The 15,183-nt window shown below is 39.7% G+C and overlaps 2 protein-coding genes across 3 annotated transcripts in view; one reads left to right on the forward strand and one right to left on the reverse strand.

The window, feature by feature from the left end:
- WASHC4 (WASH complex subunit 4) overlaps positions 1 to 1,621 on the forward strand; it is a 37,158-nt gene extending 35,537 nt beyond the window's left edge. Inside the window, exon 34 of the mRNA XM_062492108.1 lies at positions 268 to 1,621. The gene's annotated coding sequence lies outside the window, so the exon portion shown is untranslated. The remainder of the gene's footprint in view (positions 1 to 267) is intronic.
- A 262-nt stretch (positions 1,622 to 1,883) lies between these two features.
- Positions 1,884 to 15,183, reverse strand: part of APPL2 (adaptor protein, phosphotyrosine interacting with PH domain and leucine zipper 2) — a 32,948-nt gene continuing 19,648 nt past the window's right edge. For both annotated transcript variants that reach the window (XM_062491275.1, XM_062491276.1), the window contains exons 8-21: positions 14,273 to 14,419; positions 12,017 to 12,099; positions 9,303 to 9,461; positions 8,125 to 8,313; positions 7,769 to 7,811; positions 7,633 to 7,689; positions 7,431 to 7,519; positions 6,837 to 6,989; positions 6,665 to 6,717; positions 5,697 to 5,871; positions 5,033 to 5,069; positions 4,782 to 4,922; positions 4,059 to 4,106; positions 1,884 to 3,264 (exon numbers count right to left, since the gene is read on the reverse strand). In XM_062491275.1, the coding sequence (XP_062347259.1) occupies positions 3,136 to 3,264; positions 4,059 to 4,106; positions 4,782 to 4,922; positions 5,033 to 5,069; positions 5,697 to 5,871; positions 6,665 to 6,717; positions 6,837 to 6,989; positions 7,431 to 7,519; positions 7,633 to 7,689; positions 7,769 to 7,811; positions 8,125 to 8,313; positions 9,303 to 9,461; positions 12,017 to 12,099; positions 14,273 to 14,419 (1,503 nt within the window). In that variant the 3' untranslated portion in view covers positions 1,884 to 3,135. The remainder of the gene's footprint in view (positions 3,265 to 4,058; positions 4,107 to 4,781; positions 4,923 to 5,032; positions 5,070 to 5,696; positions 5,872 to 6,664; positions 6,718 to 6,836; positions 6,990 to 7,430; positions 7,520 to 7,632; positions 7,690 to 7,768; positions 7,812 to 8,124; positions 8,314 to 9,302; positions 9,462 to 12,016; positions 12,100 to 14,272; positions 14,420 to 15,183) is intronic.

Raw genomic sequence — 15,183 nt, forward strand, 5'->3', positions numbered from 1 at the left:
TGAAACAATTCCTGACATAATTCTGATTCGCCCTTTCCTGCCAGTCACTTCAACATTCAGACAGCAAGGATCAGTGTTTTGTCGCAACTGGAAAGACCAGACTGATACGAACATTCCATTTGTTGGTTCTGAGAACATGACACGCAAGCTTAATGGACTATTAAAATCAGCTGGGCTCATTAAAGATTTTATTTTTAATTCATTGTAACTGCCCTAAAGAATGCTGCATTACTTGATTTCTATTTTTGCTTTTTTACTTTGATACAGGGTTTTGGTTTGTTTTTTTTTTTAATTTGTGTACACTTTTTTTGACCAAACTGTGCCCGCACTGAAGGCTCGGTAGCATTGCCGAGATGAGCATTCTTGCTGCTGCCTCCATCCTGCTGCAGTTGCTGTGCACATCCTTCCACATTCCCATCCCTGCTGAAGTCACGTAAGTTCGTGGAGTGGAGTGGCCAAGTGCTGCACTTCCTTCTTCCGCAGCAACGGCAGAATCACCCATAGATGGTGTTCCTTTCCCCAGGATGGCCTTGCTAGGGAGCTGTGTACAGTCAAGACGCAGCCCACACTCTAGTCTAGTCTGCATTTGTATTTCCCCATCTCCATTTTTTTTTGCTTTTGGAAAGACATTATCTTGCTAAGGTAAGATTTTGCAGTTGAACATAACGTGAACTGAGCACTGTCTTCATGTACAGTGGTTAATGAATTCACGTGGTTCTGGTGATGGAAATTCTAGAGGAAAGACATGGCCTATTTTTATAGATGCCTGTTTAATCTGGGAGAACTGAATGTATACTCTATGTGGCAAAAATATATACATACACAAATATGTACAGTGATAATAGAGCTATTCTTGCGAATACAGGACTGTAGTTTGTATTTCCTTCTTTCTGTCATGTAGCAGCACAGATATGCAGAAAGATTTTTTTTCTCAACTGCAATCCAAGTTGGGTCCTGGGTTTGGCTGTCACATGTCACTAAGTTGCATTAAATCCTTTTTTCTCCCCACAAGGATATGGAAAGGGGGCAAAATTCATGCTGTGGTGCTACTACTCTTTCTGTTGGTTTTGGCCTCCTGTTGCAATTACAGGAACCACATGGACCCTAATTGGTTGTCTGGAGATGAGACTAAAACATAAAAAATCCCCTAAACTAAACCAAATGTGCTCACTTAGAAATTCCCAGGGGTGATAGAAGTGATAATGATGAATTTGCTGCAGGGACATAACATATGTCTAGGGGCTTTTTCCTTCAGGACAGGGTTGGGACAGGCTGAAGGCCAGGCTCTCACACCCAGCAGGCAGCTGCCACCACTGCCCTCAGGTGTTCATCCTTGTGCCAAGGCTGCTGGAAGTGGCAGCAGCTGCTCTCCCAGGGGTTGTGGACCCCCAGCTCACTGTCAGCCCTGCCACCAAGGGTTAGCATGGCTCCAGAAGCACCCAGCTGCTGCAAACTCCTGGTGCTGAAGGCACATTCTGCAGGTCCTAATGCAGCCTGGAACCAGAAGGAAATTTGAGTTGCATCAAACGTCCATCAACAGCTGTTTTCAGCTTCTCAGGTACAAAGGACCAAATGTAATACTTAATGTTTCCTAACTCATTGTACAAAAGGGTATTTTATTACTCCAGTCTCTTTGGTTTGTGAGTAGAGAACATTATGTACATAAAACTGTGTTAATAAACGCAATTTTGAGAACCTCATTCCCAGTGTTTTCAGTACCAGCAGTTGAGTGGATGTTAATTTTTTAATAAGAAAGCTGCAGCTTTTATTTACAAAGTAGTTTTTTATCAGTTACTAACAGTTTTCTTCCACAGTACTTTTAAACATTAAATAACCAGTTAAATTTAGATTTATTCCACATCAAACACTTCCAATCTGGGATGTTTCACATACTGTTGCACAGATTCTGCTTATGGGAAATCTAGTTTCTTGGTGACTGAGAACAGTTAAATTAAGCTTGAGGAATTTCAGCCACTTTTTTTTCTAAGTACCTTATATTGATTAATATAAATTATACTACAGATTACACCCCTCCTCCCCAATAACAGCTCTTTATTTTGTCTATTTTATTTATTCTTGCAAAGTAACATTGCTGATGTTTTCAGGACAGGAAAAAAAGTAAACTTATTAGCCAAATCTCTCTAGTGTCTGATTTCAGGAAAGTACTATGAGACGTGTCAATACATTGTAGACTTGTAATCTAACATTTTATTGCTCAGTTTCTTAAAACCAAAGGTTACTGGTAGATTCAGCTGTTGCATGTCAGGACAATGTTAAAAATACACAGAATTCTTACTATAAAAGTACTTACTTGTCCTACTATTACCATCTCTGGCAAGAAACCTAACCATAGAAAAACTGCACACAGCTAACATGCCACATTCATTGCCTGCTTCTGAGGTTTGCATGTCAGTGGCATTTAGAGTAATAAATCAAGGAGGTACATTTTGCCCATTATTTAATTACAGAATGGGAGAGTGCGGTCCCCTGGAAAGTAAGAGTAGGCACTTAGATTTGTTTTGTAAGCTTATTCTAGATGCAATATAAAAATAGATTATATTAATAGGAAAATTTAGTGTTTAACAAATTGTTTTGTAAATAGGCTAACACAAAAGGTAAATCTTGTTACACGTAAACTAGACTAAAAAGTAACTTCATCTGAAATAAAGTAAATAGTGCTTTTTTAACCTTCATTCAGATGCACATAATCATGCAAACTATGAAAATTGACTGTGGTAGGAAATTGGAGGCCTGATATTTGTCAGAGGAGCTGGCAGCTCGGACGAATTTCAGTGGAATGCCAGGCTGCTGGCCTGTAAATGTAAAAAATGCCATTAACCCCCGGTGGCTGACAGCTGTGCTCTCCTGCCCACCGGCAGTTCTGGGCAGGGGCTCCACGGAAACATTGCTCAGGACTGTCGGCTCCCCAAACAGCCCCACCCTACACATTCACAAATGCAAAATGCCTCGAGGGCACAGTCCTGCTGTGCTTCCACTGTAAATCCGGAGGGACTCCGCTGCACAGACACCACTGCTCTCCAGCAGGAAAGGGCAGCCGGCCTCAGGTGTGCGCAGGGGACTGAAAACCAGAGGTTGCTGCAAACTGCTTTTCCTGCAGGAAGTGACAGGAGCTGCTTATGCTTCTGATTCCTCCCCTCCTTCATGCATGGTTCCATCCTCTTCTGACATGTCATTCAGAAGCATGAACTTCCCATCATTTGTCAGTGGCACAGACTTCATTAGCTGAGCTAATGCTTCTGGATCCTGAAGGAAAAGAAGAGAGGGTAGCAAGCGGGGGCAGCCTTTGAGGAACATGCATTTCCCAGCACTTCTTGCTAACCTTTTGCAACTTTGTTTTAAGCAAGCATTAGAATAAAGATTTGAAACATAAATGATACCTTTTGGTTAAGACAACCTCCTAGGGTATTTAAGAAGAAAGAAAAGAAATTCATTTTAAGCTGTTACTTTGATGTCCTTTAGTTACTGAAAAGCAAGGAGAAAAGTAACTGTCCCGAGAATTTATTATACACGTGCTTATAGTGGTTGTGACTAAATGCTCATTCCCCGACTTGTTCTGAAATCTTTGCAGCAAAAAGTAATGTTACGGCTATACAGATAAAATGTATCTACAAGGGACAGGGTAACTCTGGCATTCATCATTCATTTTAAGTGGAAAAACTTTAAAAAAAAACCCAAACATGATATTCATACCTAGGTCAGGAAAGAATGTAAATTTCTAAAAGTGAAACAGCAGTGTGTGTGATTTATACATCATCCAAAAGGGTTAGTTTGGTTTTTTGAAAGCTTTGCTCACAGCTTTCTCTCAGACATGAACATTTGGATTTGTGTAATTTTGACTTTGGATTAGGGTGGCACATTTTATCTGAAGTCACATTACTGAAAAATCAAACTCAGTTTATTTTTGGTGTGTTAAATAATGCCTGCAAAACTTTGTCCTTAGGAGGAGTAGCAGTTTTTTCTTATGCACACTGCTGGACAGTGCAGCTGAAAAGCAGAACCTGATGTATCATTCAGATGTGGGAATAAAACAAACTTACCTTCTGTGCCTCGATAATTTCTTTTCCCAAGCTAATGGCATAGCAAATCTACAAAGAAGAAATACATGTAAAGTTCCATTCAGTTCTGGCTCGGCTTTTTGTTCCTTAATTAAGAGTACACCACACAACTGTCAGAGAAGGCTTAGTCTTAAAACCAGGCGTAAGAGCAGAGGTGGAATAACAATTTGCTATGTTAACTACTGATAAAGAAAACTATCTCAGGTTCAGCTTCAAAGCTCACAGAAGCTGGTGAATCTTGGTACTCAGCTTGGTTAGTTTTAGTCGCCAGACTTCATTCCCACACTTCGGGGAGTGTGTCTGAGTGTTGGTAGTACAGGAGTTCTCCTTCCCACTCCTTACTTCTGTTACAGCAGGCAGCACACAGCCAGTGGTGTCAGCACACATGGCTGCCTTGTCTGTGAAAGCTTCACAGCTGTACATGTCTCAGCATAGCTGACCTTCCTTTTGTTAGTGCTGCTGCTGGACAGCACTCTCCCATCTCTCTTAATGCTGGCATTAGCAATTCCATCCTTTCCTCCTTATACATGCTGTTGCATTTGGTTCTTTTTAGACATAAGCCAGTAAAGGCTTGCATGTTAATGCAGGTTTTCTTGGCCAGAAACTGAGCTACTCTTGTTTCTATAGCACTGTTCGCAGATGTGTAAGCCAAGAAGCCACAGACCTGTTTTCTAAATAAAGAATTTTATTAAATGTTACACAAACCTTTTCCCCTTCTGTGTTGCTCTCAAAAACATAAGCGCTCATGGATTCTTCTCCCAGAGTCTCACTGATGTGGATCACAAAGCCAATCAGTCTCCTGTTCTCCTGATGGGCAGCAAACTGTGTCACAGTAGTGAGTTCAAACTGAAAAAGTAAAATAAATGATTTATTTGTTTTAACCAGCTCAAGTTAGCAGGTTAGCTTAGGTTCATGTGACTGAATAGTCACTGCTGTGATAGAAAAAAGCTACTTACACTTGCTCGTGTAACTTGGGTTTGAGGATCTATTAACCTGAAATTAGGTGTAGGGAAAATAAAAAGAAAATTATTTTAGAGTGATTCCTGGCATTTTCAAGGGGCTTTATAATAGAAAGGCAGTAACTCCAGCAGTTTTACAGATGAAGAAACATATGCACAGAATCATCTGCTTTAGCTGTGATTGGCAAGGTTCAAATCTAGGCCTTGATTCTCAGCTGCCTGACAGGTACAGGTCAGAGCACCTTTCTGAGTCACTTAAAAGGATCCTGCGTGCCTGGGCCAACACAAAATGCAGAGGGACATAAAAACACCCCAGCAAAAGGGAATGTCAGATATCAGCATATTCTACAGTGACACCACTGTCAAAGAACATAGTTAGGAAACAGAATCTTCCAGTCCATTGTTTTGCATCATTTTATTATCTTAGCAGGTCTTATGGGGTCTATAGCATAGATTTTGATAGGACATTCTTACAACTTAGTCTGGAGGATCATTTCTAAGTACCACAGAATAAGAAAAGAGACATTTCTTTCTAAGTAAAGTGACTCTTGGGATCTTGCTTCCTCAAAGGGTGTGTGTCTTAGAAAAACAAAACCAACAATACATAATTTATCACTAATTGTGTGAAGAGAATATTGACAAGTTAAGGCTTTTACAGTACCTCAGGTTCTTGCTGGTGACCATGAGGTGGGATTCAGTCATGCGGAAGATGTTGTGAATGGCCCGAGCAGCCAACACTTGTCTCATGGCTTCATAAATCACCTCGCACGTCCCATCAGACCGAACAGCCATGGACCCTAAAAACCGAACCACGAACATCTGCTGCAGCAGGGAATCTGCAAGAGAAAAGCCATGACTTCCTTCACTGTGCTACTTCAATTTTCCAGCAGCTCAAAGTACCAATGGAATTATTTTATTCGCTGTGGAAATTCAACAGTAAGCCTGCGGTTGGTGACCATCATGAGTGGTGGCTTTCTGCCATGAGTCACGCAGTGCCCTGACCCAGTTTCAAACTGTGTGAACAGGCAACAGTGGGGAGGTGGGGAAGGAAGTTATGCAGTTGCCTGGAAGCTTTAAAAGTGTGACTGGTCCTTTATGCTTCATTTGCCAGTAAAATTCCCTTGCCTATTTTTCTATTGGGTGCACATAAACTGTGATCAATTTAGGAACTGTGCAGAAGCCTTGGCTTCCATTAAGCCTTGTACGTTGTTCCCTTTCTTTCATGTCCTTGTGACCTTCCAGGCAGCTGGGCCCAGAGAGGTTTTCACCAAATCCTTCCTTGCTCCTTGACTGTCACCATAAGATTTAATATAAACTAAGCAGCCATTATGCAGCAAAGCCATCAGTTGAGCAGGCTCCCTTTCTGGCTGGTGGTGAGCAAGGGAAAGCAGGGTGAACGTTCAGAGCAGTAGGTACTTCTTTGCTTCTGAGAGCAGATGTCTGACAGGGCTCTGGGTTCCAGACACAGGGGAAGAGGAGAACAGCCAGGGCCAAGTCTTGCGTGTGCTAGTACAGGAAGATCACTTTATTATGTATCTGTTACTCTGCTGCAGTGTCAGGTGCTTTTCTTAAGAGACACTGGGTAGCTAAAATCATGACTGATTTTATCGGGATGAAAGAAGTACTGACCTTCCTCCTCATCTTTGGTGCTGTCTTCAGTTTCCCCAAATGGGTTTGCACGTCTGTGAAATAAGAATTAAAACTTTAATTAAAAATTGTGGTCATCACCACTAACAGATGCTGCAATATTTCATCTTGCCTAAATTCAGTTACAGTGATGGATCACTGTCTTTGGCCATACCTGCCACCTCTGTTTTGGTCCAGAAATTCCATGGCAGGCAGTACAATATCAAATTGAATTGGTGTTCCAGGAGCAATGAGTTGTGTGGAGTCTTGAATGCCAGCTGATTCACTGGGAATTATTTTGTCATTTTCTGTATTCTTTACAGTCTGGCTAAAGTGCAAATGTTAAAAAAAAAATTACGTTTCTATCCATCAGTGACACCCTACCTTTGCTCTGGAAGGGAGACAAGATTATTCAAAAATCTGAAGCAGGACCAAACCACTATGCAGGCATGAAAGATATTTTCTTATTTACCTGTTACTGAGGACTCTAATAAAATCTTTATTTTTTTAATCTAGCATTATTTAGAACAGAAGTAAGCATTGGTATATTAAACCTGAATGCAGATAAACTCTGAGCATGGGCTGACTGTCAGCAATAGGTGACCATTTGTCTCCCTGCCCTGTCCATATTCACAGCTGCATTACCAGCAGACACCTGGACTTGTGTCTACACTTCTCAGTGACAATCCCAGCATCTTCCTAAGACCCCTCAGCCCCAGGTTCAATACAACTGCACACAGTCCCTGCTCCATGCAAGGGAGAACATTACCTGGGGTGCTGAACTTCGTGTTTTTTTCCCAAGCTGGTAATGGGAGTCACTGCTTGCAGGGCTGTCTGATTTAATTTGATTGCAGCTGCCTATGTAAACAAGACAGAACAGCTCTTCTAGACATGTAGTTTACCCTACTACACTGAAGAATAATGGGAGAGTAAGCTGAAGGAATGGACTGAAAGATGGAAACAACTCCCACCTCTGGATTGTCAGTGAGATAGATCTGTCTGGAGATGTTGTTGATGGCACATATCCACTGTAAGGGAAAAATGAAATTGAAGTCTTCAGGCTCATTTGTATGCAAAAACAATAATATTAAAAGAAAATATTTTTACCTCCTCATATTCTTTCTTGCTTTCTGCTTGAAGGGTTATACCCCTAAAATATAAACACAGTGTGTAAGTGCTAACAGTGGACACCAGGTCTGTGTGACTTCAGTACTTACAGTAATATCACCAAGCTTTACGTCTATTAACCACCAAAGGAACAAAAATCATGAATAAGCTGCAGCTAAAAGACACCACGTGTGCCATTCAAGCACTTGTGGGGGAGGATTGGAAGGAGTATGCTTTTAATTTGGAAACACTCTTCTGGAAAGCCAGAAAAGCTTACTACTATACCAAGCAAGTTTAACAGGAAAGAGCATCTGAAGGGGTAGGTGTGACTGGCTCAAACAAAACCTGTCTCATACGCTTTGCCTGTAGGAGTAGTGATCTGAAAGCAGTATCTTCTGTCTTCACAGTCCACAGCCATAACAGAGCAATTATCCAGGTCCTGAATCAATCCTCCAGCTACTGCTCCCCTTGGCTGACACATCAAGTTGCCACCTTGAGTGAAGAAATAGAGTCTTTCCCAAGTTGTAGTCACCAGACCTGTTTTACTGATGACAAGAGGCAGTGATAAAGACTTGTTACTGTTTAGAAGTAACTCCTAACAGGTATGAAACTGCAAACATACCCTGATGCTAATCAGAACTTTATGTTCACCCTGCATTTTTTTTAATGATGGGTCTCTGTTCTAAAGAAAAAGCAGCACCTGTTTCTAGCAGAAACTAATCCTTAATGAAAGCTGAAAAATTAAATTAATTCCAAACATCCAAGTGAAAAATCGTATCTTCAAGTTAAGGAATAAAAGAGTATTGAGTAACTGACACGAAATAGTATGAGCAATTTCAGCACAAGGAATCATAATATAAAAAAATATATATTGCAGTAGTATCTCAGAGCCCATCTCTTCCTTAGCTACAGAGTCCTATTATAGTGTAATCCAGCTTTTGGAATACTATGAAGAATAATAGATGTACACTCACAAAGAGAAAAATTACTAGACAAACAAAATAATAAACTGCTATATAATCAATCACATAAATCATACCTAAATCCTGTGGAAGTTTATGGAAAATTTTATATGTAAAAATCTACAGAGATAATTCTACATATGATACACATTCAAAGTTACAAACTTGTATTGTCCATAAAACTTTATTTATGTAAAAGAGGTCATTTGTGAAAACATATATTAACTACAAAATAGAACTGTTTTTGTAAACACTGTGTCTTCTTTAAGATCTGGGAATAATCTGAACCCAGCCTCATCAGTTTCTAATTTTTAGCCATATGAATGCAGGAAATTATTCCTGTAGGTAAATTCAATCAGAAGCAAAGTCTTATTTTCAGAAAAATAGTCTCAAATGCCTCTAATTTGGCTAAAGCTTCAAAAACATATTTCTAAAGATGACAGAGTTACTTGGAGGATGAGGAGTAGAGCTACCAAACTGATTTAGGATGCTCAATACCTGAAGAGTCTTTATGACCCTGCCCCCCAAAAAATTTAGCCACTAAACAAACCAGCAGATAACAATCTTCTTACTTTCTAAGATTAAGGTAGCCAGCCTTCTGGATGAGGTTTCTATTGATAGCAGGTGAAGTTACATCAGAATCTGGGGTGTAAACAGATTCATTAACGGCAATTAAATCCTGCTGGGATATTCTCATTTTTTCAGCTTCAGCATCCAGCTCTCCCTGTATGCTGGAAAGAAAAACCAACAACACAAAAAGAAACCCAAGCCATTATTAGCCATTTATACCAGGATACAGGTCACATCTGTAAACCAAAATGAACAAAAATACCATCTGAGATTACCTTGGAGGGTAGTGCAAAGATGAAATTTATTTTTCAAATAGACTTTTTAGGAAATACTGTTTTATAATACTGAAATGAGTACATGAGAAATGTTGAGACGTGTTGAGAAAGAAGAATTAAGTTTATTTTTTAAGAGACAGCTTCTAAAAGTAATGCTATTAATTCACACTGCTAAACACTTAGAGACATGGCCCTAGTATAATGGCACAGTTCAAAGCAGGCTGTACTAGAGGATCTCTTGGATTTCTCAGAACTTTGTCTAATGCCTCCAAGTCTGTAACACACAGGAATTCCTGCCTTGACATCACCTATTAACTGGTCATGGATTTTCATTAATTCAGCACAACACACTAACAGAACTCATAGCTCAAGTCTCACATTAGCTTTACCTTTTTGTTTATAATACAGTGTTCTGCTTTGGTATGATTCAGAAAATATCAGATCTGAATTAAATTAGACCATATTTTGCAAGCTAATGTCTTTCCACTCCATCATTGAAAGTCAGAATAAGAATAATTTAAATTCCATTTTTAAATACAATGGAACTATGCTGTCAGTTTTCATCTCAGTGTTACTTCAATGAATCTTTTGATCTGTCATTTTTGTTGTACCACAAAATACTTTTGACAAAACCTCCCTGGCATCTTCATGGTTTCTGAGACTATATTCCTCCTCCTAAGGTGTGCTTCTCCCATCTCCAAGGCAGGAAGAAAAGTGCTGACAATTCTGAAGTTACATGCGTTTGTGGCAATTAGGCCAAGTGGGTACTGTGTTTTTACACTGTTAGCAATATTCACCGTATAAATGAAAATGCTTTTAAATACCATTGAAATTCTGTAGCTGCACAATGGGTCACATCAACTTTTTGTTCCAAAAGAAAAAATCTGACAAGTGAAAAGCTTTTAGCTTGACTAGAAAGCAGATCTGACTCACTGAGGCCTTGTTATCCCCAGCACTAAGGAAGGAGAGGAGTGGGCAGCACAGTTTTCAGTGGCTGTGCAAACTGAAGTCACAAAACCCTGTCCTGTGTCAGTAATTCTGTGCTGCACAGTGCCATTCAGAATTTTACAAGCTTCTCTTTTGGTTTTTCCAAAGACATCACACTCCTTTACTAGTTACATTTGAGTTGTACTTTCAAGCTTTACTGTGTGGCAGACTTTAAACACAAAAACCAGACTCAGCAAAATTACTGAGCAGCCTATTTTTGTTTCACTTACTACTGTATGCTGTCCAGAACTCAAATCTATCTGACTGTGGAAAACAAGGGCTTATTCTATGGTGGGGACCCAATGGCAGGATCCTCCCAGTGCCTGTAAGACACAAGTAAGATGCCTCAGACTTACTAAACAATAGACACTATTTCAATGGAATTTAAAACCTCTCCTCCAGTCTCTATAAATGCTGTATAGACTGTGTAGAGGGATTTATTTCACAAGTGGGTGTGCAAAGATATATAAGTATGAAAGTACAGAAAGTAAAGGATAATTCAGTGAAATAATCTACTGCACAGGATACTTGTTTTTAGCATGGTTCTCAAATTAACAAGTATGCATTATTTAAAGTGACACCAGAGTGAGAATAAGTATTGATTTAGCTACAGTTAGATATAAAAGAAATGAAGCATTAAAGTCAAGGACTCAGTTGGGACTATGTTATCTTTATGGTCCATTCCAACCCCTTAACATTTTATTATTCTGTGAATAATGTTCTCTCTGATTATATTTCAAGGGTAAAGTTTACATTTACAGAGACTTAACTATAAAGGAACTCTTCACTGCAAGTAGATGATGTGGAGGGGAGGTGTAACAAAAAGTGATCACAAAATTAGGAGTACAAAAGCAGTTTACTGAAATTTAGGACTTAGCCAAACCAGGTTGAACTCAGTGGACTAATACAGCCTACACTGGATGCAATGAATATGTTCCCTAGGGTGAGGAATTTTGTTTGCTTTGTGTAGCTACATCACCAAACACCAAACCTAAATCCTTATTTGAGAGGTCAATGGGTTATCGTTGCTGTATTATTACAAAAGACCCAGTAAATAAAAATACCTGTAATTCAGCAAGCATCTTAAGTCTATTATATTAATACTGTTAACCCATTTCTAGCCCAAGTTCCATGCCTTTCTGTTCATGAAGAGACACATATGACAGAGGATGAAGAGGATGTAAGAAAGAATGCGAACACTTTACAGTATGTAGTTTCTGACTATACTATAAAAATACTCTCTTCAGTGTACATACAGCATTTTCTTTTCCATGTACAAACATTTCCTTTCTACCTGTTGCTTCAATAAAATATGCCCAACAATGCAAAATAAACATGGAAAGAATCAAATTAGAAAGAAAAAGAGGCAGTCTCTAGTATGAGCTGAAGGTTAGAGTCCTTCTACTACTTGGATTCCAGTGGAATGACAGAAGCAAACAAAAGCACTAGGTTACCTCTGCACCATGTCTGAAACAGATGACAAAAAGCTGTCCATTCTTTTGGAAAACATCTCTGCTCCTTTCTTAAAGAAGTTGATCTGAAAAATACCAAGAAAAAGGGCACTGAAGGTTGTCTTGGCTTAGGCAGACAAGCAGCAGATTGTGGGAGTGTTAACAGTACTGCCATTATGACTGGTACTTTTGGCGGGTGATCAAACACATGGGCAAAACAGCTGTGTTGCCTTTCTTGCTACTTCCCACTTTTGCAACTCTCCACCCTTTCACACACAGATAAGCTGCTGCCTGCTGACAGGTATGTTTCCAAAGAACTTGCTAAATTACTCAAATAAGGGAACAGGTAGCTTCTCCCACACTAGCACTGGGCAGGGCTGGGGCTCGTGGTGTTAGGAACTGCTGTGTGCAATGCCACCCTATCAAAGGGAATGGGACATAAATCATCCATTAGATTTAGCAGTCCAACCTGAACTACCAACACCATGAACACCATGAAAGTTTTCCAAGTGCTGTAGCTAAGTCAGTCAGGAAAGTGTAGCCATGCTTGCAGAAGCAGGGCAATTGGTTGTATCAACTTCCATTTTACCATGGGTTTTGTTCTACTGAAGGAGCTAAATAAAATCTACTAGGGCCAAAGTGCACATTTTGTGACAGCAAATTAATTCTCTTAGCTGGTATGGCTCAGCAGGCACACAACAGAAGTAAAGCACTTGGTGTAGACTTGACCTTGTATTATCTGCTGCAGGGCACAGTCATCATTAGAGCCTACTGGCAACTGAGTGGAACGTGGACACAGCTAGGATGTGTGTGCAATTAATCAGGGTATACACATAACAATCAATAATTTACTCTGGGAAAAGATGTAAAAGCAAATTCTTGGATATTAACCAATTTATTAGCTATTTCATCCACTTTTACTTGTGATTTCACTCCCTGTCTATAACCTTGGGACCTAGGATTCCCAAGATTCAGATTTCTGCAACCATGTTATAGACCACAGCCTCCCTTTACAAAGGAAAGAAAGAATGCCCTCCTAAAGAATGATTCACCTATTCTATTTCTGAAGCCTGCTTCAGCAGGAAAGAGCTCTAAATTCTTCTGATGATAAATGTTGATGCCAGCTTTCAGTCAAATGAACCCTCTATTAGCCACTGCTTCTTCCAAAAATTTCCCTTTGACCTATTCATTTGTTGGAAATGTGAAACTGGAGATGCATGTTTGAGTAATTAATTAAGAAAATACATATTTGTGCTGAAAGGCAATTCACAATATTTAAGCATCAACATCAACTGGCTTCTGGTTATTCAGTCATTCCCATGATAACCTGAGACTTCCCTGTATAAAGCACTGAGATAAGGCAGTTTTGCCAGATGAAGTATGTGAAAAGAAAGTTTTGTTTGGCTTCCAGTAAAGGAAACCAATGCAGTTCTTTCACTTAGGATAATTACCGCAGAGAAGTAGTGTGAACTCCCGTGGTGGGGAAAGTGACTGAATCCTCATTTACTACCTACTTTAAATGAGGCACATGGGCTGCAAAAGGCAGGGTGATGATGAGCCACACTACAATCTCAAACAGAGCACTACATCAATTTTTCCTCTTTTCATAGCCTAATTCTCATTTTCCAAACACTTTCTTTCATCAAAATCAAAGACTCTTAAAATGTATGATAGTGAGAATCAAGTGCTGTGGTAATACTGGTTTGTTGATCCTCCTGATACCCTGGAGGGTCAGATTATCAGTCTAAACATTTTTCAGGCTTGAGAAATGCTCTATCAAATTGCTGTTAGAATAAAAATTAGAAAAAGGATTTTCCAGCCTTATGCTCAATCCTCTCTACTGTTCTGTCCTTCCAGCTCTCCAGAGCATGCTCTGTTCCTCATTGTGCACACTCCTCATCAGTATGCTGAACATGATGTGCCAGGAAGGGAACTGCTACATAGGAGAGTTTGTGCAGACAGAGTAAACAGTGGAAGTAAATGCTACTGCACTGATAGCTCAGCTGTGAAAAAACTAACCCTAGGCTGATTTTTCATAGAAGTGCATTGGATTTTCTTTTCATTAGTGTCTTTCCTGAATATCTAAACATTCAACTATCTGCCCACAAACAAAATCTGTTGTTAGAATCTAGGCAAGCTGAATGCAAATTGTTCCCCCCCACATTGTAATTTGTCAGTTCTCAAAATAAATCCAAAACTATAATGTTTTACTTTTCCCAGGAACACGTTTAAGTGATGCAGACACTTGACTGTCAATACCTGTCCTCGTGTATATCCTAGCATAGGTTCCATCATTGCCACTCTCTTCCTGTACTGCAGAGCATTCAGGGCACAGTAATATTGCAAGGATGAAAGGTGCTGCTTTCTTCTTGCATTTGCCACTTCTTTTGCCACTTCTGCCTTAAGCTGAACAAAAAACGATAAAGAGATTGACAGTGGTACTCTGTATATGGATATATTTACTGATCCTCTTCAAGTTATTTTTAAATCACTCTCATTACAGACCTTTTCCAGGTTAAAATGAAGGATGAGAAATAAAGAAAGCAAATCAAAATCCCAAGGCAAGTACTTCAAGCCCTTCTCTGTCATGATAGTTAAACATTTGGGGAGCCCCTGTGACTACAAACTACGTAACTACCACCACTAAAAATCTAGATCAGATCTCTGAGCAAAAAATTTGTTTGCAGCTCAGATCACAACACAAGTCTGCAAGTGTAGAATTCAGAGGTGAAAAATTCACAGTATGCTATATCACATTGTGTTCCGTAAAGCATTTCCTTTCAAGGACCACCCTGTAGAATGGATTCACTCTCAGAACTGGGCCAGCCATACACTTTTTGACAAAATGATGTATTTTAGAATACCAATCCAGTGGGCAAAGAAGGAGGAATCTAGAGCAATCCCACCAAGAGAGTTATGTGTGTTGTTAAGTGGAATGACAGTCCATGCAGAGTAATTTAACAGGAAGGTACATGCAAAGAAATGGAATGCTTTAGGAACAGCAGACACAAGGCTTCATGGCAGTTCACAATGAATTGTCCTCAGTGATCCTGCATCACCACTCAGCTGTACAACAGCAGGCCCATATAAAGTTATTTATGGTCAATTGGATTGCTTCTATCTGAAAAGCTCCCATGGATCTGAAGGGCTCTAGTTGAGCACAGTATTTC

The sequence above is a fragment of the Cinclus cinclus genome, chromosome 4, assembly GCF_963662255.1.
Source record: "Cinclus cinclus chromosome 4, bCinCin1.1, whole genome shotgun sequence".
Taxonomy (NCBI): Eukaryota; Metazoa; Chordata; class Aves; order Passeriformes; family Cinclidae; genus Cinclus; species Cinclus cinclus.